The following is a 24,514-nucleotide window of genomic DNA, read 5'->3' on the forward strand; positions in this document are numbered from 1 at the left end:
TGCGGCAACAAATACCGCAAACTCGAGTACCTAATACCCGACATTCTCTCACCAACACCCAAATATGGCTCTCTAGCACCAGGACCTGACCACGGCACTCTCACCACCCCACCACAACCACAACCACCAAAGAAGACAGAAAAGGACGTAACCCTAGTAACAGAAGGCGCCCTCCAAAGCAATCATACCATCCAAGTAACCAGCATCGCAAACCACCTGAACCTCTCACGGCCCGTGATTATCCTTCACAAGGCCACAGGGGGTGGATACGCCCAAGCAACAGATAAGAGTCTCTTCGAGAGAACGGGAAATGTGCAGATAGCGAAGCTATTAGGGGCTGATGTGAGGGTGTTGGACTCGGCGACTGTTTCAACATCTTCTACAAGTAAAGAAGAAAAGGAAGAAGAAGAAGAAGAAGACGGAGTCCACTCCATCCTCACGACCCTCCAAAATGAAGGCAAAAATCCCTACTGGATCCCCTCAGGAGCAAGTCTCCACCCACTAGGTGGATTGGGGTACGCAAGATGCGCATTCGAGATTGCATTGCAGGAGAAACAACCGCAATCACTGTCACAACCAGAGGGTTCAAACCTCGGCAGATTCGACTACATCTTTCTCGCCTGCGGCAGCGGCAGCACCCACGGCGGGCTCATCGCCGGTCTGAAACTTCTCGAGAAACAAGAAACCACCACCACCACCACCACCACCACCACCACTTCCCTACCGCCCCGGAAAATCATAGGCATCCTCACATCCCCGACTCGCTCACGCAGCTACCACGAAAACAGAGTATTACAGTTTGCGCGACAAGCGGGAAGACTTATCGGGCTTGAAGATGTGGAGAGGGAGATAACCATGCAGGATGTGCATATTGATGAGCGGTTTGCGGGCACGGCGTATGGAGAAGTGGATGATGCGACGAGGGATATGATGCGGTTGATGGCAAGAGAGGAAGCGGTGTTGTTGGATCCGGTGTATACGGGGAAGGTGGCGAGGGGGATGGTGCATTGGGTGAGGGAGGGGGAGATTTCCAGGGATTGGGTTGCGCGAGGGGGATGGGAAAGGGATGGAGGTAATGTTAAGGTGTTGATGGTACATACGGGGGGACAGTCTGCTTTGAGTGCGTATGCAGATGTTGTGTAGATGTAGATAATTGGAGCCAGCTGGCACATACTTAATGAGGATGGAGTGGAGAGGAATAGGGGTCTACTGTATTGAACGATTGTTGGTTAATGTCACATCGAACGCGCTCATCGAGCGACTGACTAATAAATAAAAATACTGGAGAAAGCGCAAAGACAGCAGTATACATTGGCCTGAGAAAACGAAAGCCACCCTTGGAAGAAGGAACAGTGAAATCAGACACAGACACTATCAGATATGAATAGAGAGAAGACAGGAAAACACCTCGCAATGCGGAGACGGAACTAGCCAGGTCTCCGTTGTCTTCGTACACCGAATTCGTACAAATCGCAAGAAGAAATTTTTAAACAGGATCAAACATCCCATCCTAGAGAATCGAAGAAGATGTAAAGAGCAAAACAGCTGGCATCCCAGTAAACAACACCGTTAACAATCCAGGAACAACACAAAGCCACCAGCAAGTCTTGAAACGCCGCAGAATGCCGTGTCATGCAACGTTAAAAGGTTAAAGAAAAAGAGGACTGTTTGAGAAAGAGAAATTCCGGACATCCCCATGAACCCACTAAACATACTATCGGTCTAGTTGGTCGAGAAATAATTTGGACTATTAGTAGCAAAAGGTTCGATCAAAGCTCATCAGCATGGTCGTCAGCCTCGGCATGGCCGTTGGTGTCTCCGTTCAATTTAGGGTCAGGCGAGTCTGCGTCAGGCAAGCCGTCAGAGTCATCACCGTTGCTCACATCGAGAACCTCAAGCGCTTCATTGGCGTGCGTGTTCTCCATGAGCTCCGGTTCAGGTTCTTGCTCCGGATCCTGATCTTGGTTCGTCAGGTCGGCAAACACATCATCGAGATTCTGGCGAGGACTGCTGTCGAAAGGATCACGGCTGTCCACATCCACTCCAGGAGGCGCGTCTGTGTGGTCTCGAGTATATCGAGGAGAGCTGAAGAGGGACGTGTCTAACCCCTGGTGCGGTAGCGTGGGAGAACGTGGAGGGAACGACGGCGAGTCGGCCGAAACATGAGGTAAGAAAGCAGAGGATCCTGGTGCAAACGCCGGGGTAGAGTCGGTGGCAGGAAGTGAGTAGTTGGCGGAGAAAGGATACGGCGGGTTTTGAGCATCGGCCATTGGCGTCAACGTAGGACCACTGCGGCCCGAATCCGAATTCGAGCCGTCGCCTGGGGGCTGGAGTATGGAAGGCCGACCAGTCTGAGATTCGATCGACTTGCGCTTGGCAAAGTTGGGCTGCTTAGTGCGGAGGTGAGGAGGCAGGTCTTCAGGCCGTTCCACGCCGAGCTGGGCCATGATCTTCTGCTGCTTCGTGGGACGAGGCTTCCGAGTGGAAAGCGACTGTTCCAGGATCGGCGGAGGCTCGGGCGCAACAGGCGCCCATTTGTGGATCTCCTGTCGGAAGAAATTCGTCTCATATGCCAGGAGAACCTCCGCCCCCTCGATTTTCCGCAGATAGAAGATCAACGTGGGAACCTCCTCCGTAGTGGTGCAAGCAGCGTTGGTGAAACTGTGCAAAAAATCCCGGAAGGTTGTGGCTTGGTTGATGATGTTGTCCAAGATCTCCTCCTCGTCGGGTTGGAAAGGCAGACCAGGAATCTCAGCCTGCCATTCCAGGAGATCCTCCAACTTGGGCCGGGCAGCATCGCGAGGAATCTTCTGGCGCCAGTCGCAGATCGGGCACGTGTATTTGTCGAACTCCTTGACCTTGCCCCTTGCGATCTTCAAACACTTGCCGTGGTACCTACACGTAAAGTTAGCATGGGATTCTCCTAAAAAAACAACACCAACAAACTTACCATTCATGACAAACCTCACACTCGATCATCATGCCAGCTTCCGAGTGTCTGCAGATGCAAAATACATCCCGTTTCCGCGATTTTCCACCACCCCACATACTAGGAGTGCTGGTGCTTTCCAGCAAACCATCAGGGGTATTGTCTCGCGATGCCGGTTCCACAGGCGGCCGACAGCGATCTTCCAGATCGAAGCAGTATGAATTGCGCTTCTCGACATACTCCATATGTGACTTCAGGATGTGCAGCGGGGCATTCGCCTTGCCAAACAATTTTTTGCCTTTCCTCATCCAATCCTCATGACGCTTTTGCTCACGCTCCAGGTCAATCGCACCAGTAGGCCGGCTATTCAGCTCCTCCAGAGAATCCATGAGCTCCCGGACTTCCTTGTACTTGGGGCGGTTGCGAAAATCCTGATCCCGGCTCCGGTCATACAGACTCTGGATCCTGCGCTGCGCCTCGCGTTGTTTGGTCAAGATTGCATCTACAGATGCCAGGGTATCAGGGGACACTGGGAACCGGGATGCCTGCGCAGACAAGGCCTCGAGTTGCTGGTAGTGGACGGCTTCTACGGACATCAACTCCTTGGCTTTTGCTTCCCAGGCCTCACCGTGGCGACACAGATCCTTGAAGTGGAGCAGGTGGTCGTTGGTCTCCGATAATCCTAGTTGCTCGCCGGCCTGGATGATCTCCTGACACCCCTTCAAGGTCAGGTACCGATCCCGTTTGCGACGCGCTTCCTCGTTCCATTTCATTTGCCGGAGTATGTGTTCTAGTCCCTCAACCTCGGGTATATCCACGTTGAAATTGCGCGCGGATTCCACCAGATCCTCGACTTCCTGGACCGATCGGATGTTGGGGTTCATGAGGGCAACGTTAACGTCCTGGCGGAATTTCTCGATCTCGCGGGTCTTCTCTTCCAGAGCCGCCATCTGTGGACAGTCGAACGACAGTTTATCAGCCTCTGCAAGAAGGGCGTAGATGTTTTCTACTCTGCGAACTTCACGATCACGTTCTTCCAGCTGCGCAGCTTTAGAAGTCCCCTTGCGCCACGCCTTCTCGTTCTTCCTCCGGTTCTGCTGCTTCCGGGTAATGTAATTGGTTGCTTCTTCAACCCATTTATCGCAACGCTGGACGAAAGCCGCGAGATCTTGGAGACCAGGCAAATGGTATGGGATTTTCTCACCTTCATTAAGTAGGTTATGAAGGACCTTCAATTGGGGCTTCGGCTCGTCTTCCAGCATTTTGTCGAGCTTTTCTCCCCAGGCCTCCGGGATCCTGGCGCGTTCCTGGACCTTCAGTACCAAGGCCTTCAAGGCATCATCACCTATTCGATAGCGCAGCGTGTGGTCCGGGCCAGTTAACCTTTGTGTTAGCGGTTCGCCACAGCAATCATACGTTTCCACGTGGGGCAGGCACACTGTCTTCCCAGTCTTATGGCATCGGAACTGCGTTAGATAAGTATAGGCCTTGCAATACTGGCACTGATAATCATCCTCGGGCAGGTCTTCCTCCTCAACCACAAACTTGAGTTGACAATTCCCAGTAGCTGCAGGGTCTTCAGTATACAGGGTGCAGTTGTGCGGAGCCAGCTCCCGATGCCGGGTGGCGAATATCGCTCGATCACTCAATTCCCGTGCGCAGGTACGCTGGAGTGCAGGCGCCAACCACTTGGCCGTGGTGATAGATGAATCACGAGCTGCAGCCGTCAAAAGGAGCTCGTCATGGGAGAAGCACGGGTGTCGACGGAAATCTTGGAGGCGCTGCACCCCCATAGCACCCCAGGGTTCCCAATCTGCGGGCGCAAAGTTGACAGCCTCGTTAAAGTTGAAGCCATGGTTGAACCCGGCATGGTATGCTTGCGGGAAGGTGATCACAAACTGACCCGCCCGTTGATCCAATGCATACACCCGTACACCGGCCTTTCTTAGCTGATCCGGGGGCATTAGCGTGACTAACTGGAACAGAAGGTCAGGTTGGCCCTCGAACAGCTCCGGCACCGCCTGTCGCATGGCTTCCTCGAACGCCTCGGCATCCGCCCCAGGAATTCCGTACCACGTCTTGGTGGCACCAAAATGCTGGTAATTAGCCGAATAAGCATAATGGTCTTCATTGTGCCAGCAGAACGTCGAGAAGCACATGCCAACATAAACCCAAGGGACGGTCATGCCGGAGATGTCAGACTTGATATGGCGGAACAGGGAGTCTCCGTGGAAAGGCATAACGTTCAGATTCCAAGGATCAACCGAGTAGGGATCCAGCGGATTCCGTTCAATGGTGGGAAAGCCACTTCCATGGGTAGTTGAATGGATATCCGCACCGTACTCGACCTCGACCGTCTCCGTCAAGCTCTCAACCAGTCGCCAGAACTCACGCTCAACATCATCCTCAGATTCCCGTCGGTGAGTATTGAGCACGGGGTCAAAAGGCATCTTGGAGGCGAAGTAGTTTTTCTTGAAGTTGTTCGCCTTCTCCTGGAACTGCTTGAGCGAATACACGCCGCCCTCTTCGAAGCCAAATTCTCCCGTACCGACCAGGCATTTCGGGCAATGCCAGTCATACTCAGGGACCGTGGTCAGGGGTGGATCGAGACAAGATTTGTGGTACCCATGATCACAACTATCGCACACGAGGATCGACGAGCGTTCCTCCGACTTGCCACAAATCTCGCATTTCTGGCTGCAGTTAGCACCGAGATAATTCTATAATGGAGGATATCATACATCGCCAGTCTTCCGGTGGTCGCTCTTGCGTTGCCGCGGCGGCGCAGGACGCAGGAGGCTCATATGCGAACCCGAGACCGTGGGCAGGGGTGCATCTGATCAAAAGTGGTTAGACAGTGAAAATGTTATGAGAAAATAGACAACCTACCCTTGCGAAGTCGCTTGCTCCGTCGACCATTGGCATCAACTTCACCGTTCTCAGCGTGCGATGCACTCTCGTGGCTGATCGCGCGCTTCATTGGCGGAACCGCATGGCCATTGGAAGCGGCGCTTGGGTTGGCCGGATGCTCAGCGACACTCTTCGGAGTGAGAGAGCCATTGTCTGCTTCGCGCTTCACGGCGGGGCCACTATTCACAGCCACAAAAGAGGGTGACCGATTGACAGCGGTGAAGCCACTCGAGCCGGCGTTCACCGGTGTGAATCCAGACGCAATCGGCCGAGCAGGCTCGACGGGCGGTGTGGGCTTCTCTGGAGTGGCCTCGACCTCCTTTGCTGCACTTGGAGGCGCAACTGGATTGCTCGGTGCGGGTTGAGGTGTGGCCGATGGCGTAGCGCTGTCAAGTGATACGGGCTTTTTGGGCATGGGGGAGTGGTTCGGGGACGGTGTGTAAGGACCGCCCTGTTCCAGCTCCAATTGTTGCTGAACCCCGGGTTTGGCCACACGCAGATACTCTTCGTATGGCTGGAGCCATCTTTGATATGAATTCTTGAGCGAGGTGGAGAGGGAGGACATGATTTTGCCACTGTAGCCCAGGTCGCGCCCAATCTCGGCCCATTTCTTCATCTTGCAGACTTGATCAAAGCCACCGCGGACCTCCACCGCCTTTTTCAATTTGTATAGATCCAGCGGACGTTTGTCGACGCTCGGAAATCGGTTGAGGTTGGTGCCATGTTGCTTGTGAAACTTGGCCAATTGATCGAGGTAGTTCAAGTTTGCACGAGTTCCTGAGTCCGCGTCAGAACTGGGCTGCGGAGCTCCACCGGCAGCTTGCTTGGCTGAGCGCGGGGGCATACCTCCTTCAACCGAGTTGAGCTCTTGTCGACGGGTTTTGAAATGGAATCGCTAGAAAACGCGTTGGTCAGCCTTATTTAGCCCCCCCACAGGATATTCCAGACTGGAGTCACTGCGGCTCTGTGTTTGCTCCGCACTAAGCAAACAAGACCGCAGGAACACTCGCATACCTCTGTATCTATAGCAAACGACGGTTGCCAGTTCTCGGGCGGAATGATCCGGCAAATTCCATATTTCTTCCCCTCCGGCGCGATCTTGCGGATGTATGCCTCGGGATCCTTGAACTCCTCCTCTGTCGGGCGAAAGGTCGGGGCCTCTTGTAATCCATGGGGACGCACTCGTGTAGTCGGTTCGCGAGGGGCATTGGGTTGTCCACGGCGCTCGACGGTGGACAAGTCGAGGGGTTCGGACCTGCGAGCGCTCAAGGGAACATTATGAGAATGCGATGGGTGAGTGCTGGATGATCGAGTAGGTTGGCGACTCGTTGAAGGCTGCAAGCCTGTAGAGGCGCCTCCAGCAGAGGCCGGAGCCACCATTTCTTAGGGGCGACAATGGAATCGAGGCGAGAGAGAATTTGCGCGTGGTTTACCGCGGACGGAAGGGGGCCAGCATCCGATGCGAAAAACACATGGAGGAGGGCCAGATCAACTAAGAAATGGAGTTTAGTGTCGAGAACCGACGATAAGACAGCTGGTGAGGTAGGACGAAGGAAGAAGAAGAAATAGAAGAAGAAGGTAGGGCCGAAGGATGGGGGGGGGGGGGAGAGGAGGGATGGGAAGATAGCGAGGGAGGTGAAATTGATGATGATAGAGCAAAAGGGCCGCCAGCCAGCAGATGGACTGTCACAGGGCAGGCCGAGATGAACTCGGGAGGGCTAGTGTGGAGAATCTCGGAACAGGAACAAGGATTGGAAGAAGAGTAACGTGCTCACCCCAAGTAAAAGAAGAGAAAGCCGGTCAGCAGAGAGTGGGAGGAGGGAAGAAGAGGGATGAGAAGAGAAGGGATCGGGGGGGAGGATGGAATTCAAGAGTCCCGTAGCAGGGGTGTTTTCCGTAGGGTAGGGAAATAGTAGTAGGGAAGTAGGAGGTTTAGTTTAGAAAATGGGGGTTGAGATTTAGCAGTCGTGACGATTGGAGGGAATTGACCGTAGCCGGAAGTAGTCCTAGTATGGTAGTTCGCAGGGAAGCCACTTGGAGCCAAACCAAGTCGTAGTTGATGGGGCACAGCTTGGGCTTGGAGCTGACTAAATGACAATCATAGATGAGAATGATCGTCTAGATAGTCAGCCTAGTCTGGTTATCGAAGTGTAAGTAAGTAAGTAGTAGATAGATAGGAAGTGGTATCCAGAAGGAAGTTGTTCCTATCCACAACTTTCCCCCGTCCCGTCAGACCTGGACTGGAGAAAAGAGGACCACCACCCCAAGTGGATCGGCAACTGAAGAAAAACAATCAGATCCCGAATCCGTCTGGAGTAAAATAAGAAGGAATGGATGGAACGGAAACTAGAGGAAATATGCTAAGGGGAAGAAGGTGTGCAGAAAAAGGGAAAAAGATAGGAGAGGGAAAATAAAAAGGATAAATTGAGACAAATGGAAGGGGAAAAAAAAGCAAATGGGTGAGAAAAAAAAAAAAGGAACGTACTTCGTAGGAATTTTAGAAGCAGCAGCAAGTCAAGCCAAGTCCATCCGTCAGAGAGACAGCGAGAAATGGAAATCGTCCTCGATCCATGATTTGCATCTGGATTGTCGGGCCTCAGGCAGCAAAAGAAAAAAGGGTAGCGAATACAACAAAAGCGGTAATCAGACCTCCCCAAACAGGATAGGCTCTGTTACCGTATGGCGGTATGGAAACGGGAAAGATACCAGCTGGACTCCATTCCATCCACTTTTTGCCCGCAAACGGTGATGTAACGACTTTCGACGACCTCGGAAGAAGGGAAACTTTCCTGCCTTTTCATTTTCCAATATCCCCAAACTCAATACCATCTTTTCTTTCTTGAATTAACACATCTTTCCTAGCTAGTACCTACCTTATTATTACTACTCCTATCTTAGTACTAGTCTCATAACTGCTCTATACACAGCTCATTTCCATGGTAGAAGGTTTGAGAGATTATAGTATATCACATGGGTAAAATGAAGAAATAGTAGAACACTGCGTCAACCCAATGGCACGATTGTTTATTAATTATGGCATTAACTACTCGGTCAGTATAGAGTACAAAAGCTCCCACATACATTTGAGTGAAGCTCAGCTCCACCGTCTTATTCTACTGCAGGAGATGGAAGTTTCGATTAGAAACAACAAAAAAACTAAGAAAGATAACAGAAAAGGCTGGACAAAAGGAAACAACGCATGGCATGTATAAGCAAAAAAGAAAAAAGAAGAACATTATTAAGTAAGAGAATTAAAATTCGCACGCCATCGGGGTTTGAGGGTCCAAAAAGTCCCTTCGGATGGAGAAAACCCAAGGGTAAGACACAAGAAGGTATAGATGGGTATGGGGGCGGTAAATTCATGACCACATAATCCTTGATCTTACAGGGGAAATTGAACGGAGACAGCCGGGTTGCTTAGCTCAACCATATCAAGGCTTTATCCTCACGTCGTGGGATTATCTTGCCTACAACAAGAGGTCCGTCCCGTCTACATTGGCATTAGCAAAGTCTATCGGGAGGAGCAGATGGCAATAAGAGCCTCTGGAGAAATTGCTGAGACTCTAGCCGAGTCTCTGATCTCTGGATGGGATGTCTGAAGGAGGGACTCAGGTATGATACGCATTCCTGAGTGTGACACGTCAACCGTGGTCCGGAACCGACCACAAAATATCTCGATCCAGAGGGGGTAGTCTAGGTATAAAGGGCACACAGACTTAAGTAACAGAATGCGAATAATAATACAATATTAAACCCCATTAAAACCCATTGACGGGGAACTCCATCGGGCAGGCCGTCTCCCTACTTACAGAGTACACTACTACTACTACTACTACTAACTACTGGAGACGTACTGCTATCCCTTGGGCTGGCAATAATAGCATCTGGCTAGACAATGGAATCATGCAATGCTCACTTCCCTAGCCCCGATCATGCCCAGTTTAGATCACATGCGCCCACCATCTTACGGGTCGAGCTTTTCCGGACTTCGGGGACCCAGTCCGTACGGTCCGCAGGAATGCGGGTGAAAATGGGATAGTCTGTCTGTCTGGGCTGGGTGGGATGGGGAGGAACGCCCCTCTCCCCCCCGATTGTATCGATTGTTATCCCTTGTGCTTCCTCGTCGTTGCCGAGTATGCATTCATTCATTTGGCTGTGGCTCATATTGCCGAGCAGATGTCAAGCATGATTGTCAATCAGCTGCAGCGTCGTCTGCAGTACTTATGTCAAGCTGTAGTGCTACTTTGCACCCGGCTAATTAGACGTTCGATGCTCACCATCCTGTAGAATTTCTAGATCCGCTAGTTTTTCTTTTTTTTCTCTTGGCCCTCTTTTGTTCCATTTCCGCGTCGTCTCCTTTGTCCGCTTTGCTCCGTACTGATCCCTGGCAGTGTCATGCAATTGCCAAATGGGGTTGTTGATGGGGACGTGGCAACCCCTTCATTGCCGACCATCATTGCCATGAGTGGTTGAGCCTCACTCGGCTGCTGTCCAAGCTGAGGAGGTCAAGCTTTTATCACTGCATTAACAGGCGAGCAAGATGGTGTCGACAGACTGACCACAGCAGTCATGACGAGCGAGCACATGGTTCAAAAAATCATCTGCAGGTCATCGGGCGCAATAAGCAAAAGGAAAAGAGTACATACTCCGTAGATGCTGCTGCGCATATTGAGACATTTGAGTCCGAGCAGCGCTCAGTATTCTGGAATGTCATGTGACCCAGGGGATTCTTGCTGGAGCAACAGCTGATCGATCGACCAAATCCGCGTAGATCTTTGAACGCCAAACTGATCTAGATCGCAAGCATTGCCATACGCCCAGTTCTTGCCGAAACGCCTCGTTCTCCTCCATCTCTGCTTCATAGTACAGATGGTATGCGTCATTAGTCAATACTGCACCGTACTCGATCAGCTCAAGTACTAGAACGAGACTTTTGTTTATCTGCTGCAATGGATGATGCAGAGGTTGATCATACTAAACCAATCCCGGCCTACTACTGCTGTTATCTGCTGCGCTCGACCAAACAGCGCACCTCCCTGTATATTGGCTCCACTCCACACCCTGCCAGGCGACTTGCGCAGCACAATGGGGAGTCTAAAGGTGGCGCTCGCAAAACAGCCAAGGATGACAAAAGACCGTGGGAGATGGTCTTGCTCGTTGAGGGCTTTACGAGCCGCGTTGGCGCGTTGCAATTCGAGTAAGCATCTATGAACACATTATCGCGCTCTTATTACGCTGTAGATCTGATAGCATTGTAGGTGGGCATGGCAGAACCCAAGGATGTCTTCGCAGCACCCGGCAAATCGCCACCAGTTCGACCTAGAAACTGGCGATGTGGCAGGCACCTCAGGGGTTCAGCCCAGTACCGAGGCCGGCAAGGCCAAGCATCGAGGTCGTGGCTCCCGGAGATCATTGAAGGCCCATTTAGAAGATTTGCATCTTTTCTTACGTTCGACCTATTTTTCGAAATGGCCACTGAGGTTACGATTCTTCAACAGAGACGTCTACCAATTGTGGACGACTTGGTGCGACCGCGTTGATGCCTTGCTTCCCGAGCATGTCCGGACCATTTTAGATGGGGACTGTCCTAAGGACCACCTGTCATGGGCTGACGAGCCGAGAGTCGGAAGCGTTGAACATATCAAGGTCGATTACAGTGATATCTATGACTACGTAGAGAAGTCCCATTTCTTGCTGGATGATCCCAGCGATTTGCGTTGCAAAATATGTCAAGCAAAGATCGCCCTCAGTGAAGAACTGGCTCTAGTCTGCCCCCGGGCGAGCTGCTACTGCATCAGCCATCTATTGTGTCTGTCATCCAGGTTTCTGGACCACGCCGAGGAGCCCGAGCAGCTCGTTCCGATTGATGGAATTTGTCCTCTATGTAATAAGGTCATCCAATGGTCAACAATGATGCAGGAACTGAGCCTCAGAACTCGAGGACATAATGAGTTTCGTGCCATTCTGCGCAAGGCAAAACGAGGCCGTGCAAAGGCGCATGGTTCTGTCCATGAAGCAAGCGCCCCTGATGGAGTAGCCAGCGCCGTCGAAAACCCAGGCAGCCGAGCTGCTTGCGTCGAGAGTGCGTCAGTTGGCGTCAGCGATAGTCTCGATGTGGATAATCATGACGACGCCAGTTTGGATGAGAATTGGACGGAGTCGTTGGATCTGGATCCGAATCCCGATGAACTCTTGAACCGCCCAAAGGATCATAAGATGGAGTCGTCTAGGGTGGAAATCATCATAGACGACAGTGACTGCGAAGAGATGGAGGATTTGGGATGATTCTCCTATTTGCTTCGCAGGTTTTCTCACTATCACTTCTTTCGAGAAGTTAAACAGCAATTGACACGAATCGCTTCAGTGGCCCGATGGCGTCCAAGCGAGCTATGCAGTCCACCACGCTCTTCTCAATGTCCACCGAAACAGCTTCAAATGACCTGCCAGCATCGATTACGCGAATGTCACCGCTGCGTTGGACGCGAAAGATGGTTTGGAACAGTTCCCGCACTCGGCTTTGCATAGTCTCATTCTCATAGCGTTCGGCACCGAACCCCCCGCGCTTGGCCGCTTCGTCTGGGGCGATACTCAGGAAAAGGCATAGGTCAGGCTGGGGCAGGCCGATCTCCGGGGTCCAAGCCCACTCCAGGGACAAGGTGGGATTGGCCTTGGCGGCCGAGTACACGGCACCGGAATAGGAGTAGCGGTCCACGATGACGGTGATGCCCGCTGCTATATCCTCCTCAATAGCCCGAGCAATCTCCCAACGATTGGCGGAGAAGAGGAGATGGATGGAGTGGTCGTCCAACTGCGACTGGCCACGTAGATAGCCATCGATGAGCTTTCCAATGGGAGTGGTTCGGTCTGCGGAGGGTGTGGATTAGAGCGATGTTCACGAGGACAATCAAAAAAGGGAGGGGAGCTACCTGGGAAGCGAATGTACTTGACAGAATGGCCTAAATCTTGTAGTTTCTGGTGTAGAGACTCGCATTGACTGGACTTGCCCGCGCGGTCCAACCCCTCGACCACAATGAGAGCCCCGCGTCGCGCGGCAGGAGCTTGTGCTGCCATATTGTGCAGTGTGCAGGGGGATCAATTGACAACTGGAGAGTTTCACAAGGCGGAAATATTATGGAAGAGCCTCAGGGAAACTCAATTTGCTGTCTGTAAATCAGCTGGAATAGATGACAAGGAGCAGAGGTGGCCGGCAATAGAGAGAGATGAAAGTGGCTCGACGCGCGGGTCGCGAGGAGCTGGAGGGGATATTCCCCATTTGGGAATGGCGTCCTTACCGATTGACTCCATCGGATGATTATTTGGCGATGTATTTTTCAGTCTGTAATGTGACTCAGAACAGCGATATTTTTCGTTTACAGTACAATCAATACCAGATACATTTATTCATCACCCGGCTGCCAAATTCTGGGATAATTCCAGCCAGAGACTGGGGATACAGCCAATATCAAACCCACCATCTATCGATCTACTACACAGTACTACAAAGTACTACTAGTGGGGAAAGGCAGCACATTTTCACCGGCACGCGCCGCGCTCATCTTCTCCAACAACGGCCGGATTCTCTCTGCCTCTCTCCACCATCCCCATCCCTTCGTCAACCCTCCACTCCTCAGGGTCGCCATGGGCTCAGAGTCTTCCCCACAGCCATCGAATGAGATGCTCTCCTTCCATGTTACGGCCTCCGTCCTGACTCCCCGACTGGGAAGACTGGCCTTTGCCGGCAGAAAACCCATCTCCACCCCACATTACATCCCTCTGGCCTCCCGAGGCGTCGTTCCGCATATTGCCCATGATGTGCTGCGTGATCACACAGACATCGGCAGTCTATATGTCGGTCTCGAAGATTGTATGCCCTCCCAGCCACCCTCTCTCCTTATCCGGAGGTCGAATCCTCGCTGACCCGAATGCCCATTGGGGCCCAGATCAGTCGTAGAAAGACAAAGCCAAAAACATCCGCCACCGGTCTATACCATTCCCACCGCGCAAGATGAATCGGCCTTGCGCAAGTTCGTCGCTCTGCCCGATGACCTCCTCTTGATCATGGGCGCACGTCGGGAGCCCCCGATCAAATGCCCCCCGGCCAACACGCCAAACTCCGTCGCCATTTACACCTCCGTTGGGTTCAGACAGCTCGAAGCTACCCAGTACGTCGACGCCGTGCAGAAGCTCAGCCCGGATATCGTCGTCGGACTGGCAGATCTTGTGCTTGGACACACCCCTGGCAACAAGAGACGCGGCAAGATGGTGGATCGAACCCACGCTTTCACTACGCATGCCACTGGATTGCTCTACGGCAGCACAGTGCCCGAGGAGAACCGATCAAAGTCAGCCTACTTCGCTCCTGTCCTCCCTCTCGAAAACGCCCAGCAGTCAATCTACATGGACGACCTCGAGACCGAGCTCAGACCATACATCTCCGGCCTGGCACTCTACGAATCGGCTTCCCTATCAGCCATCTCCGAACCGCTCGGAGACCTCCCCCGCCTCCTCTACAGCGCACCCGCGACTCCACACGATATCCTCCGCGACGTTTCCCTCGGAGCAGATCTCCTCACCATCCCCTTCATGGGTGTCTGCTCTGACGCCGGCATCGCCCTGGATTTCACCTTCCCTTCACCCAACACCCCCAGGACCGTCACCCAACCTCATGACCTCGCCTTCGACCTGTGGTCCCCGTCTCACACAACCGACACCTCCCCTCTCTCCAAATCATGCGAATGCTACACTTGCCGCAATCACCACCGCGCATACATCCATCACCTCCTGACCGCCAAGGAAATGCTCGCCTGGACACTTCTCCAAGTCCACAACCACCATGTAATGGATACTTTCTTCGCTGCCATCCGCGAAAGCATTTCCCGGGGTACCTTCGAAGCCGACACTCAAACCTTCCAACGCACTTACGTCTCCGAACTACCCAAGCCTACCGGCCAGGGTCCTCGGTATGTACATATATATACATCCTATTCCCCGAATTTCATAACCACACCCGCATCCCATAACTGACAACTGATCGCTATATAGACTCCGCGGCTACCAACTCCCCGCGTCTGGGCCCAACCAACCCCGCCGTAATGCCCGCGCATACGGTAAACTCGACGACGCAATGGAGAAGTTCGCCGAGTCGCAGTCTTCTCTGGCGACGCCGGATACAGGCGCCGAGGGGCTTGAGGAGCATGGATTTGGGATGAAGGAGGTGTCATAGTAGCTTGGTCGGTTTATAGATAGCTAGATGCATGGATGCATGGATACATGAATGCAGACTAGAGATAGTTATGGCATAGCATAGCGTGGGTTTGTGGATGATGAATGATTAATTGAACGAAGAGTTATATTACCGTTTCCCCCACAAGGCCCTTGAATGTAATAGTTCAGACTTATTAAATTGCAGACTCTCTCTATTTTCATTTCAACCCATGATGCAAATACATACATACATACATAGTTCCCCTCCACACCACCGAACATAGTCATAGTACTTCATGTCCTTTCCCCATAGGTAGAGTTAGAGTTTATTTGAAAGAAGTATTCAATTATCAAAGAAACAGACCCCTCCCCATTTGTATAGTACTGTGCTTAACTTACTGTAAATCCAGATAAACCAAACCCATCACCCCGCGCACCACCCAGACCAAGCCAGTGGCCAGGAGTAGTCATACTAGTCGGGTTAATACGTCCATCCATTGACCTGTTCCATCCAAAACAAAATCACTGAGAGTTCGCCAACTCGCGCCACATCCACTTCTTCTCATCCTCCTCTTCCTCCGAGCCAGGTTCCGTGCCGGCGCCGAATTCCTGACCCACGACACAGACAAGCCAGACATCGTTCTTAGTGTCGTCCAGGAAGCGCTCTGTCGCCGAGTTCTTGGGGTAGATGCGGCGCCATTCATCCCAGATGCGATAGGCTTCGTCGCCCCAGGCGCGGAAACTGACTTCCTCGATAATGGTGGGGGTGACGATTTCCTTGCCGCGGAAGACACCCCAGGTGACGGCATTGACGTTGGCCGGATTAATGTCAATCGGGTCCGGGTCGTCGGTGTTGGGGCCGGGGAGGGAGGACTCGAAATCGCCCTTGACGTTGGTGGCGAACCAGGCAAGCTTTTCGTGGCCGTGTTTCTGGAGAAGGGGCTTGAGGACGGTGAGGTAGTCTTTGGTGGGGCAGAAGAATTCCACGAAGGGCTTTTGGAAGACGAAGCCTTCTCCCGGTGGGCCCCAGCCGAAGACGGGGTCGTCGCTGCGCACGCCGTTGATGGCGGGTTGCGAGGCCAGAGTCCACCAGCCTTTCTTGTCGATTAGGGTTAGGAGCTCGGGTTGGATGATGGCTGTTTCGGCGTTAAGGCCGTTGCTGTCCTCTTCGGCGCCTCCTTCGGACCAGGGCACCATGTGGAGCTCGCCGGAGACGTGGCGGCGGAATAGGGTGCTGATGTCTTCGCGGGTGACCGGGTAGCCCCAGATGCGCCGGGCAGTGGCAGCGGAAACGTGCAGCGAGGGACCGTAGCCGTCGATCTCACCGAAAGCGGGTGAGCGCGCATCACCCCAACGTCCGTTGGGGAAGTCATCCCATGTGGCTTCTCTGCCGAGGGCACCGAGACCTTCGGAGATCTGGAGAGTTGTGCTGCGGTCCGGCGGCATGGCGGGAAGGCCGGCGCTCAAGGCGGAGGCCTCATGTGTTATGGAATCTTTCGAAGAGGGTTCGGAGATCTGTACCTTGTCGACGATGACACGGTTGTGAGGGATGGAGCTGACCGATGAGCGGCGGCTGGCCAGGGTGCGGATGGGAGCGCCATTCGGGGCAATGTACGACGAAGAATCCAGAGCAGACAAGTTACCTCCATCGGCCAAGGCATCGGAGTCATCTATTTCTGTGTAGGGGGGAATGAGTTCGCAGCGCTCGAGGATGAAGGACACCGTCTTCTCCAGGTTCAGAGTGTAGAAGTGGAATCCGCGGAGACCAGGAGAGACAAGATCGCGGATGCCATGCACAAGATCACTGATGATGTCCACACCGATGCGCTTCACGGCATCGTCATCATGCTTCACTTCCTCCAGCTTCGATAGGACGTGCGGGGGGATCTTGACATGACTGAGCTTCGTGACTCTCGTCAGGATCTTGTAACTGTGGATGGGCATCAGACCAGGGACGATGGGAATGGTCTTGAAAACGCCAGATTCATGGTTCCTTAGCATAGTCTCAAATTTGGTGTATGCTTCCAGGTCGTAGGTCAACTGAGTCATGATGAAATCCGCGCCGGCCTGCGTCTTCTCGATCAAGAAGGGCAGGTCCCTGGCCGGATCCTGACCATCCTGGAAATTATCGGCGGGGTGACCCTCGGGATACGCAGCAACACCGATGCAGAAGTAGTCGCCATACTGCTTGCGGATGTAGCGCACCAAGTCGACGGCAAATGTAAAGTCCTTGTTGCTGTCATCCTCGCCGTGCATGTTGTATTCTTCGCTCCGGGGCGGGTCACCGCGCAAGGCCAAGATGTTTCTGATTCCAAGCACCTTTGCTTCCTCCAGGGCTTCGTCCACCAAGGCGCGACTCATGTTCGTGCAAGTAAGGTGTAGACATGTCGTCAGCTGTAGTTGGCGCTGACAGATCTCCGCCAGCTCCAGAGATCTCGCGGCGGTGCTTCCTCCAGCGCCCCAAGTGACTGTCACGAACAACGGGCGCAAAGCCTGAGCCATACGCTCCAACCGCGCTTGTAAATTGGCAAAACCCTAGATAGACCGCGAGCATCTTGTTAGCGACCGATAGATAATCCCAGATTGAGTCACTCCAGTGCGGGGAGTTGTAGAGGCTTGCCCCACCATCTTTGTCTTGGGAGGGAAAAACTCCAGAGAAAAGTAATTGGCGTCTGGCGGCAAAGCCGCGATCTTGTCCGTGATCTTCTCCATGATGAGCCCGGTCTCAGCAGCAGCAGAAACAGCGACACGATGACGGACGGAGGAGAGAGAGTGGAAGGCGAGGAAAGAAGGCGTGAAGGACGGAGGTGGGGAAGAACAAGACTTCCTCCCACCGATGGAGCCTCCGGAAAAGGCACCATGACGAACTGCCGACCCCATCGCTGCCTGCAAGATTCTCCTCATGAAATTGCCCCCAATTATTATGATCCCGGCCGATCGGTGGAACGACCTGCTGCTATAGAGTCCTGAACAATCATGTCGCCGATCGGAGAGGAGATATCTGGTGCTTAGTATCACCCGGTCCCTTCTCTCCAACTGCCCTCTATCGTTCGCGTCTAAAATGCTCGGGTAGTACTTGTCCACGACTTGCAGAAGAGAATCTTCTTCCCTGACATTGTCCCATCGGCTTGATCGACGACTCCCTGGGCTGGTGAGAAAGATTGGACATCAGGGACCGGGTAATTGCATGTTCTGAACGAACATTTGCATGCCAATCCCGATCGTACATTCGGTCAACTGCCCCTTGTTACTGCGTATAGTTTAATTTATTTGCCTTGCAAACACAGCAAACACACTCACCATATCTCCGATGGTCTCGCGATATCGGCTTCACAAACCACCAGTTGATTGGACTAAGTATAATTGCTAAATACATCACCATTAGCTCTGGGACGTCCTCAATTGGTACCAGACCTGGAACTGCCTCTAAGTTCCCCAGTTCCTTTCAGACACAAGTCACTCTTCGAGCCGTCCAACGAAATGTCACTACCGCGCTCTATCCTCCAAACCTTCCGTCTCATCTCACAGCGCAAACCCTCTCCCCACCGTCTCTTCTCAACACCTCCTTCTCCCCCACCGCCCTCCGCAAAAGACGTCCGGTCGCGTCTACACAGACTAAATGATCGTCTTCCAGCTTCGGTCCGCCCCTATACCACACCTCTCCTCGGAGCTCCCGCAACGCACATCACATCCTTCCTCATCCTACACGAGATCACCGCCGTTATAAGTTTATTCGGATTGGTGGCTGCCTTTCATTACAACAATGGACTGCTCCCGGACATGTCTTCCAACCAATTGTTCGAAGAGCAGACACAGAAATTTGGGCGTTGGCTGCGGAAGAAAGGATGGGTTGAGGAGGTAGATGTTGATACAGTCGCGGAGGAGTATGGAGGGGATGGTGCACACCACCATGGGGAGGCGGAGCGGTCAGCGTTGTCAGTCCAGGGGGAACGGGAGGGAGTGAGGTTGATTTTGGAGTTTGCGACGGCCTATCTTATTACCAAGGCTTTGATGCCGGTCCGGATTGCGGTGAGTGTTTGGGCTACCCCGTGGTTTTCCAGGGCTGTGCTTTCTCCATTGGGGAGGGGTGCCAGAGGGATGTTTGGGAGAAGGTGATGTGTATAGTATTATATGATTTCATAATTTGTACAGAGTACTACTAGCGTGGCATATAGATCCTGGATATATTTTGTATATTTGTATTTCTAGTTCTCATGAGATCTTGGAGTTTTATATCACCCGAGGTACTCTACATCTCAACTCGTAGCGGAATGCAGGCGCTCAGGCGCGACATTGGCCGGAATAATTTAGGCCTTCTCGTAGATCCAGTCGAACTGGGAGTGCTTCCACTGCTGGAGCTCGCTGGGGGAGAACCAGAGGGCAATCTCCTTCTGGGCGTTCTCGACGGAGTCGGAACCGTGGCAGACGTTGCGGCCGACGTCCTATTCAACTGTGAGTGAGATGTCTCGATCATGATGGGTTCAGGGTCCTTACGATGGCGTAGTCACCACGGATGGTGCCGGGGGCGGAGGCAAGGGGGTTGGTGGCACCGAGGATGGCTTTCAAATGATCAGTATACGACGATAGATGCAAGTTTTAGCAGAGGAACTTACTGCGGCCGGTCTTGACGGCGTCACGGCCCTCCCAGACCATGGCGCAGATGGGGCCAGAGAGCATGTCTAACAGGCAAGATTAGTATGCTGGTATGCGTCAATGTGCAACATCTGGGAGCTACATACAGGAGACGAGACCGGGGAAGAAGGGCTTCTCCTTGAGGTTAGCGTAGTGCTTCTCGAGGTGCTCACGGCCGGGGGAGCAGAGCTTCAGAGCAACGAGCTTGAAGCTGGGATAACGTCAGTATCTATGTTTTTTGAATTGCAATGGATGGGGAGTACGAACCCACGGTTCTCGAAGCGAGAGATGATGGGGCCAACGAGTCCGCGCTGGTAGGGCAGGGTCAGTACGGGTTTAATTCCGGAGATGCCGCAGATGCATCACAGAGCGATGAGTCGAGGCTTTGAATCAGTCATACCTGGACACCGTCGGGCTTGATGGCAATGAAGCTATATCAATTGGTTAGCTTTCATTAATGCAATGAGGGGTTGACGAGGATCCAAAAAAGGACTCCCTAAGGACCTCCAGAGAGGCTGACTGAGAGAGACCGAGAGAGAAAAGAGCAATGGAGGGGTAGAGGGGTAAAAGGAGGGGAGGAATGGGAAGTGGAATCGACTCACGTCTGCTCGGAAGACATTTTGATGGATTTGAGAGTATAACAATGAAGTCACTGAGATACGATTGAGGGAACAGAAGAAGAAAGAGAAGAAACAGAGCCGGTGGTGAGTTGGCGAAAAATATAGGGAGGGACCGCAAAGCCAGTGTGGGGCAGCCAGAAGGAGGGGCAATAATGCTATTAGTAGCAGTGGTCACTTTTGAGACACTCATGGGTTGATGCCTGCATGCCTGCATGCCTAAATGCCTGATCACTGACTATGACAGTACTTTCTGCCTGAGGCCAGAACAAGTCTGAATCCCCAGTCGCCAAGTTGAGACTAGCGTCACACTAAGCCTATCTAGGAGCTTCCCCCCATCTCAGCTCCATCTGGCCAGCCTGGAACTATCGAGTGCCCTTGTTGTACTACTTTCATTATCGTATCTAGTTGCATTTTCCTTCTTCTATCCCAGCACATAACAGCTTTGTGTGTGGGACCTTCACCTCTGGTAGATGCAGGTCGACACACTAGTGGTTGCTGATAGTTCTTCTTTCAGAGGTTGAGTGTCTCTGATTGACTACTGAGCTCTCCCATCATGGCCGGAACTCGGCCAATGTCCAACCGTTGGACCCTACTGCTGTCCTTGGTGATCCTACTCGGATGCCTTGTCATCCCCGGAGGTAAGCCTATCCAATCACACTCCTACTGGTGAGGCTCTCCTTGACATCTAACAATGACGCATAGTCACCGTGAAACACGAGAACTTCAAGACATGTTCTCAATCGGGCTTCTGTAAGCGGAACAGAGCATTCGCCGACGATGCTGCCGCCCAAGGTTCCTCCTGGGCCTCCCCATACGAACTCGACTCATCCTCCATCCAGTTCAAGGATGGCCAATTGCACGGAACCATTCTCAAGTCCGTCTCCCCCAACGAGAAAGTCAAGCTGCCTCTCGTTGTCTCCTTCCTCGAGTCCGGCGCCGCCCGAGTTGTTGTCGATGAGGAAAAGCGCATGAACGGTGACATCCAGCTTCGACACGATAGCAAAGCACGCAAGGAACGCTACAATGAGGCAGAGAAATGGGTGTTGGTTGGTGGCCTGGAGTTGAGCAAAACCGCGACCTTGAGACCTGAAACCGAGTCTGGCTTTACCAGAGTCTTGTACGGTCCGGACAACCAGTTCGAGGCTGTCATCCGCCACGCCCCCTTTAGCGCCGACTTCAAGAGGGATGGCCAAACCCACGTTCAATTGAACAACAAGGGCTACCTTAACATGGAGCATTGGCGCCCTAAGGTAGAGGTCGAAGGCGAGGGCGAGCAGCAAACCCAGGAAGATGAAAGCACTTGGTGGGATGAGAGCTTTGGTGGAAACACGGACACCAAGCCCAGGGGTCCCGAGAGTGTGGGATTGGATATCACCTTCCCTGGCTACAAGCATGTTTTTGGAATTCCTGAGCATGCTGACTCTCTCTCCTTAAAGGAAACTCGGTAAGCTAGTCGCGCAGTGACATTTTCCATCTCGCAGAACTGACAGCGTCCCAGAGGTGGTGAAGGGAATCACGAAGAGCCCTACCGCATGTACAATGCGGATGTATTTGAGTACGAGCTGAGCAGTCCCATGACCTTGTATGGTGCTATTCCATTCATGCAGGCACATCGCAAGGACTCCACCGTCGGTGTCTTCTGGCTGAATGCTGCAGAGACCTGGGTGGACATTGTCAAGTCTACCTCATCTCCTAACCCTCTTGCTCTCGGCGTGGGCGCCACCACTGACACCCAGAGTCATTGGTTTTCGGAGTCCGGCCAGCTCGACGTGTTCGTTTTCCTTGGTCCTACCCCACAGGAAATCAGCAAGACCTATGGTGAACTCACCGGCTACACTCAGTTGCCTCAACATTTTGCCATTGCTTATCACCAGTGCCGCTGGAACTACATCACTGATGAGGATGTCAAGGAGGTCGATCGCAACTTTGACAAGTACCAGATCCCCTACGATGTCATCTGGCTGGACATCGAATATACCGATGACAGAAAGTATTTCACCTGGGATCCACTCAGTTTCCCCGATCCGATCAGCATGGAGGAGCAGCTCGATGAGTCGGAGCGCAAACTCGTCGTTATCATTGACCCGCACATCAAGAACCAGGACAAGTACAGCATCGTCCAAGAAATGAAGAGCAAAGACTTGGCCACTAAGAACAAGGACGGTGAGATCTACGACGGGTGGTGTTGGCCTGGCTCTTCTCACTGGATCGATACCTTCAACCCCGCCGCCATCAAATGGTGGGTCAGCTTATTCAAGTTTGACAAGTTCAAGGGGACGCTGTCCAATGTCTTCATTTGGAACGACATGAACGAGCCCTCGGTTTTCAACGGTCCCGAAACCACGATGCCCAAGGATAACCTTCATCATGGCAACTGGGAGCACCGTGACATCCATAACGTTCATGGAATCACCCTGGTCAATGCCACCTACGATGCCCTTCTAGAGCGCAAGAAGGGCGAGATCCGTCGGCCTTTCATTCTGACACGGTCATATTATGCTGGTGCTCAACGGATGTCTGCTATGTGGACGGGTGATAACCAGGCTACTTGGGAACACTTGGCCGCTTCCATCCCTATGGTTCTGAACAACGGCATTGCGGGCTTCCCCTTTGCCGGTGCTGACGTGGGCGGTTTCTTCCAGAACCCTAGCAAGGAGCTCTTGACCAGATGGTACCAAGCTGGTATTTGGTACCCCTTCTTCCGGGCCCACGCGCATATTGACACGCGCCGGAGAGAGCCGTATCTGATTGCCGAGCCACACCGGTCTATCATCTCCCAGGCTATCCGCCTGAGGTATCAGCTTCTCCCCGCCTGGTACACTGCCTTCCACGAAGCTTCCGTGAACGGAATGCCGATCGTGAGGCCGCAGTACTACGCTCACCCTTGGGATGAGGCTGGCTTTGCCATTGACGACCAGCTTTATCTCGGCTCCACCGGTCTTCTTGCTAAGCCTGTTGTCTCCGAGGAGGCCACCACGGCCGACATTTACCTTGCTGACGACGAAAAGTACTATGACTACTTTGACTACACCGTCTACCAGGGAGCCGGAAAGCGGCATACGGTGCCTGCTCCTATGGAGACTGTGCCATTGCTGATGCAGGGTGGCCATGTAATCCCCCGCAAGGACCGTCCTCGCCGCAGTAGCGCCTTGATGAGATGGGATCCGTACACTCTTGTTGTGGTCTTGGATAAGAACGGTCAAGCCGATGGCTCTCTCTACGTGGATGACGGTGAGACGTTCGACTATGAGCGTGGAGCTTATATCCACCGCCGTTTCCGCTTCCAGGAGTCTGCCCTGGTCTCGGAGGATGTTGGCACCAAGGGTCCTAAGACGGCCGAGTACTTGAAGACCATGGCCAACGTTCGTGTTGAGCGGGTGGTGGTAGTTGATCCTCCTAAGGAATGGCAGGGTAAGACCAGTGTGACTGTCATTGAGGATGGAGCTTCGGCGGCTTCGACAGCCTCTATGCAGTACCACAGCCAGCCCGATGGCAAGGCCGCATATGCGGTGGTGAAGAACCCCAATGTCGGCATTGGAAAGACATGGCGGATTGAGTTTTAGACTAGACGAGGATATGGATTGAGCACCCATACATATATGCAAGAGGCTCATATATCAAACATCAATGGTATTTAGTTATGACGCTTTCAGATGCCCTTACACCCTAGTTGAGCACCACCCGTAGTAGAATCGTAGTGAAGGGTGGAACCCCAACCCTGAAGAGGAAAAAGGGAAGGCAACTCCCGGAGTGGGGCTGAGTCAGCGCCAGGGACGTGGCCGCCGATCAATAAATTTAATTGATTTGAGTCCGAAATCTGGCTGCAAAAAAAAAAAAGAGGGAGGCCGCATTCGGGTCGATTTTGGCATTGAACTCTCTTCAGGACTGGTCGGCACGGAGTTCCTGGGCTTTCGGCATCCCCCTACTCTTGCCAATTCACTTTTGTGGAGGTTTCTCGTCTTTGCTCGCGGCCTGCGTTCTCATCCCGAATTCAGCATCTCCACGAGCTTCGCCCCTGACACCGCTGGTGCTCCGTCGCAGTCTCACTCCGGAAACCGCAAGCTCCGCCCGTTCACTGCCCCATCGTCGACGCAAAACCGAGCAGTCGCTCCTCAACCATCCTAACATCTTCCTATATTCGCTACACTCTTGTTACAAGGATAGCGACGGGTAATTTTAAGTTCACTATGTATCTTGTGTCGCAAGCCCTGGAATATGG

General features: G+C 52.9%; 11 protein-coding genes across 11 annotated transcripts; 6 read left to right on the plus strand and 5 right to left on the minus strand.

Annotated features, from left to right (window-relative positions):
- Window positions 1-84: 84 nt before the first annotated feature.
- Window positions 85-1,143, plus strand: An09g05780 (uncharacterized protein; the record flags this gene model as incomplete). The annotated part of the gene is made up of 1 exon (XM_059749855.1): window positions 85-1,143. A coding segment is annotated over one exon (1,059 nt), but the record flags the coding sequence as incomplete, so codon positions are not given.
- A 626-nt stretch (window positions 1,144-1,769) lies between these two features.
- Window positions 1,770-2,447, minus strand: An09g05790 (uncharacterized protein; the record flags this gene model as incomplete). The annotated part of the gene is made up of 1 exon (XM_059749856.1): window positions 1,770-2,447. The coding sequence occupies one exon, from the start codon at window positions 2,445-2,447 to the stop codon at window positions 1,770-1,772; it is 678 nt and encodes a 225-aa protein (XP_059601443.1).
- Window positions 2,448-2,946: 499 nt separating this feature from the next.
- Window positions 2,947-7,219, minus strand: An09g05800 (uncharacterized protein; the record flags this gene model as incomplete). Its single annotated transcript, XM_059749857.1, has 4 exons — window positions 2,947-5,626; window positions 5,815-6,616; window positions 6,686-6,734; window positions 6,830-7,219. The coding sequence occupies 4 exons, from the start codon at window positions 7,217-7,219 to the stop codon at window positions 2,947-2,949; spliced, it is 3,921 nt and encodes a 1,306-aa protein (XP_059601444.1).
- Window positions 7,220-7,234: 15 nt separating this feature from the next.
- Window positions 7,235-7,930, plus strand: An09g05810 (hypothetical protein; the record flags this gene model as incomplete). The annotated part of the gene is made up of 4 exons (XM_059749858.1): window positions 7,235-7,381; window positions 7,453-7,560; window positions 7,660-7,740; window positions 7,865-7,930. The coding sequence occupies 4 exons, from the start codon at window positions 7,235-7,237 to the stop codon at window positions 7,928-7,930; spliced, it is 402 nt and encodes a 133-aa protein (XP_059601445.1).
- A 1,436-nt stretch (window positions 7,931-9,366) lies between these two features.
- An09g05820 (hypothetical protein) lies at window positions 9,367-10,610 on the plus strand (the record flags this gene model as incomplete). The annotated part of the gene is made up of 4 exons (XM_059749859.1): window positions 9,367-9,432; window positions 9,785-10,103; window positions 10,371-10,477; window positions 10,563-10,610. The coding sequence occupies 4 exons, from the start codon at window positions 9,367-9,369 to the stop codon at window positions 10,608-10,610; spliced, it is 540 nt and encodes a 179-aa protein (XP_059601446.1).
- A 178-nt stretch (window positions 10,611-10,788) lies between these two features.
- On the plus strand, window positions 10,789-12,124 carry An09g05830 (uncharacterized protein; the record flags this gene model as incomplete). Its single annotated transcript, XM_059749861.1, has 2 exons — window positions 10,789-11,036; window positions 11,098-12,124. The coding sequence occupies 2 exons, from the start codon at window positions 10,789-10,791 to the stop codon at window positions 12,122-12,124; spliced, it is 1,275 nt and encodes a 424-aa protein (XP_059601447.1).
- A 49-nt stretch (window positions 12,125-12,173) lies between these two features.
- Window positions 12,174-12,910, minus strand: An09g05840 (uncharacterized protein; the record flags this gene model as incomplete). Its single annotated transcript, XM_001393858.3, has 2 exons — window positions 12,174-12,703; window positions 12,766-12,910. The coding sequence occupies 2 exons, from the start codon at window positions 12,908-12,910 to the stop codon at window positions 12,174-12,176; spliced, it is 675 nt and encodes a 224-aa protein (XP_001393895.1).
- Window positions 12,911-13,513: 603 nt separating this feature from the next.
- An09g05850 (uncharacterized protein) lies at window positions 13,514-14,863 on the plus strand (the record flags this gene model as incomplete). Its single annotated transcript, XM_001393859.3, has 2 exons — window positions 13,514-13,703; window positions 13,785-14,863. The coding sequence occupies 2 exons, from the start codon at window positions 13,514-13,516 to the stop codon at window positions 14,861-14,863; spliced, it is 1,269 nt and encodes a 422-aa protein (XP_001393896.3).
- Window positions 14,864-15,565: 702 nt separating this feature from the next.
- An09g05860 (uncharacterized protein) lies at window positions 15,566-17,755 on the minus strand (the record flags this gene model as incomplete). Its single annotated transcript, XM_001393860.3, has 2 exons — window positions 15,566-17,578; window positions 17,669-17,755. The coding sequence occupies 2 exons, from the start codon at window positions 17,753-17,755 to the stop codon at window positions 15,566-15,568; spliced, it is 2,100 nt and encodes a 699-aa protein (XP_001393897.3).
- Window positions 17,756-19,350: 1,595 nt separating this feature from the next.
- Window positions 19,351-20,294, minus strand: An09g05870 (uncharacterized protein; the record flags this gene model as incomplete). Its single annotated transcript, XM_001393861.3, has 7 exons — window positions 19,351-19,485; window positions 19,538-19,602; window positions 19,657-19,722; window positions 19,783-19,886; window positions 19,943-19,986; window positions 20,076-20,106; window positions 20,278-20,294. The coding sequence occupies 7 exons, from the start codon at window positions 20,292-20,294 to the stop codon at window positions 19,351-19,353; spliced, it is 462 nt and encodes a 153-aa protein (XP_001393898.1).
- Window positions 20,295-20,866: 572 nt separating this feature from the next.
- On the plus strand, window positions 20,867-23,858 carry An09g05880 (uncharacterized protein; the record flags this gene model as incomplete). The annotated part of the gene is made up of 3 exons (XM_001393862.3): window positions 20,867-20,933; window positions 20,998-21,739; window positions 21,794-23,858. The coding sequence occupies 3 exons, from the start codon at window positions 20,867-20,869 to the stop codon at window positions 23,856-23,858; spliced, it is 2,874 nt and encodes a 957-aa protein (XP_001393899.1).
- Between the last annotated feature and the right edge of the window lie 656 nt (window positions 23,859-24,514).

Source organism: Aspergillus niger (assembly GCF_000002855.4).
Source record: "Aspergillus niger supercontig An09".
Classification (NCBI taxonomy): domain Eukaryota; kingdom Fungi; phylum Ascomycota; class Eurotiomycetes; order Eurotiales; family Aspergillaceae; genus Aspergillus; species Aspergillus niger.